Consider the following 2,522-nt stretch of genomic DNA (forward strand, 5'->3'; position numbering starts at 1 on the left):
TTTCAGAGAATTCCTCTCCCCCCCCTTTTTGTATTCTGTTCCATTGTTCTTTTTTTCTAATTTGTCTTTATTGTCAAAAGTATTACAGATGTCCTCCCTTTCCCCCCACAACGATCCCCCTTCTCCCCACTCACATGCCATCTCCAGGCCTTTACGTCACTGTTGTCTGTGTCTATCGGTTATACATATATGCATATAAGGCCTTTGGCTGATCTCTTCCCTCCCCCACTTCTCTCTGAGAATCCTCAGTCTGTTGCATGCTTCCAAGACTCTGGGTCTATTTTGTTTGTCAAATTATTTTGTTCATAAAATTCCACATACAAGTGAGATCATGTGATACTTGTCAATCTCAGACTGGCTTATTTCACATAGCACAATACTCTCAGCAGAGAAGACTTTCTAACTACCCTGTTTCCCCGAAAATAAGACAGTGTCTTATATTAATTTTTGCTCCCAAAGATGTGCTAGGTCTTATTTTCAGGGGATATCTTATTTTTCCATGAAGAAGAATACCATACACATTTATTGTTAAATGAAAATAAAGGAAATTTATTACTTGTATACGGTACGGTAGTACGGTAGTTGTCAACACAAACCAGACAAACTGTGAGTCCTACAGTATCAAGAATTTATTCATTTATTCATTGACAATCATGTCATCATCTTCTGGAACATCATCCTAACAATCCAATTCCTGAATTTCCTGGTGAATTTCTTGTGACTCCATTTCTTTCAGAATCAGTGGACCAAATCTCTCATGTTTAGCAATAGCATTCTGAGACAGAGCCTAAGGGGGGCCTTATTTTCGGGGGTATGCCTTATATTTCACTGAGAAGGAAACCTGTAAGTAGGACTTATTTTCGGAGGATGTCTTATTTTCGGGGAAACACGGTAGAAAGATCAAAGGCAGTTTCTTAGAGGAAAAGACATTGGAGATGGATTTCCAGGTGCCTCCTAATGGTGACTATAGTCTCCAATACGACCTCCGTTGGTTACATGGAGATTCTCTTGCTGAACAGTTTTCCCAGGGCAGCCTTCATGTCCCGATTTCTCAGACTGTAGATGAAAGGATTTAACATTGGGGTCACTGCCATGTACATCACAGTTATCACAGCATCCTTCAGACTGTAGCTCGTCAGAGGGCGGAAATACATGCCCATGACTGTCCCATAATACAAAGAAACAACTGTGAGGTGGGAACCACAGGTGGAAAAGGCTTTGCGCACACCCTTGGTGGATGGAACATGCACTAGTAAGACTGTGGAAAACACCCAAACGTAGGAGATGATGATACATAGCAATGGCACAGAGAAAACACCAACCCCAAGGTACATCATTTTCACATTAAAGTGGATGTCAGAGCAGGCCAGCTTGAGCAAAGGTACAATGTCACAGTAGAAGTTGGCCACTTCCTGGTTGTCACAGAAGGACAGGCGAGCTGTGAGCAGAGTATGGGGGAGGGCATTGACATTTCCAACCACCCAAGACCCAACAACTAGCAGGACACAAGTTCGTGAGCTCATAATCGTTGTGTAATGAAGTGGCCGGCTGATGGCCACAGCACGATCATATGCCATTGCAGCCAGGATATAGCTATCTGTGTTAGCCAAGGCAATCATGAAATACATCTGTGTCAGGCATCCCCCAAAGGAGATGGTTTTGGTGCTCAAGAGATGGTTGGCTAGCATCTTCGGGATGGTTACAGAAGAGAAGAAGATATCAACAAAGGAGAGGTTAGCAAGGAGAAAATACATGGGGTGGTGAAGGCGAATGTCAGAGCAAATGGCCAAGATGATGAGCAGGTTTCCAGTCAGTGTGATGGGGTAAATGAGCAGGAAGAGGATGAAGAAGAAATGTTCCTGTTCCTGCTTTCCGCTAACTCCCAGGAGGATAAAATCCAGGGTAGAGGATTGATTATCTTCCCTCATTATTCTTTTGTTAAGATTGGAGAGAGAAATTCAGAATTATTAGTGAAGTTACTGTTATAATATCTTTTTTACTCACCACCTTTAATTGCCTGTGTTTATGCTTGGGTTATACTACATCCAGAGAGAGCCACCCATTCTTGGGGGGGGGGGGGCGGGTTTTCCTCTTCATCTGTTGGAATAATTGTCAGATAGCCATTGACATTTATGTCTAAAAAGTTAGCAATGTGAATCAAAAATGACCATCCACACCCCCCCCCCATTCCAGTACCAACTCTCAAGCACATTGGACTTAATCGTTTAACATATATTCAAATTTCATATTGGATGTACTAGCTTCTTGGTTAGGTCTCATGGGAAAATTATGAACATGTGAAAACTACATTTTATTTTATCCATTTTTCAATACAAGTGATATAGTCTTTGCTCTCTGCAGCAAAACAATGTTCACACACTAATTTTGCTATGCATGATAAGAAAAGAAAAACATTTGGGAGTAGTTGAAGAAAAATCTTAGAGCAGCGTTTTTCAACCGCTGTTCCGCCGCGAGATGTTGCCTGGTGTGCCGTAGGTGCAGACAAGACAAGAATTTTATAA

The 2,522-nt window shown here is 41.8% G+C and overlaps 1 protein-coding gene across 1 annotated transcript; it reads right to left on the reverse strand.

Annotated features, from left to right (window-relative positions):
- Positions 1–992: 992 nt before the first annotated feature.
- On the reverse strand, positions 993–1,928 carry LOC118721863 (olfactory receptor 1A1). Its single transcript, XM_036443142.1, has one exon. It carries the CDS (start codon positions 1,926–1,928, stop codon positions 993–995), a length of 936 nt encoding a protein of 311 aa, XP_036299035.1.
- Between the last annotated feature and the right edge of the window lie 594 nt (positions 1,929–2,522).

The sequence above is a fragment of the Pipistrellus kuhlii genome, unplaced genomic scaffold (assembly GCF_014108245.1).
Source record: "Pipistrellus kuhlii isolate mPipKuh1 unplaced genomic scaffold, mPipKuh1.p scaffold_m20_p_180, whole genome shotgun sequence".
NCBI lineage: Eukaryota > Metazoa > Chordata > Mammalia > Chiroptera > Vespertilionidae > Pipistrellus > Pipistrellus kuhlii.

Coding starts and splice junctions, on each gene's coding strand:
- LOC118721863 (XM_036443142.1), bottom strand. CDS start 1,928: ATGAGGGAAGATAATCAATCCTCTACCCTGGATTTTATCCTCCTGGGA.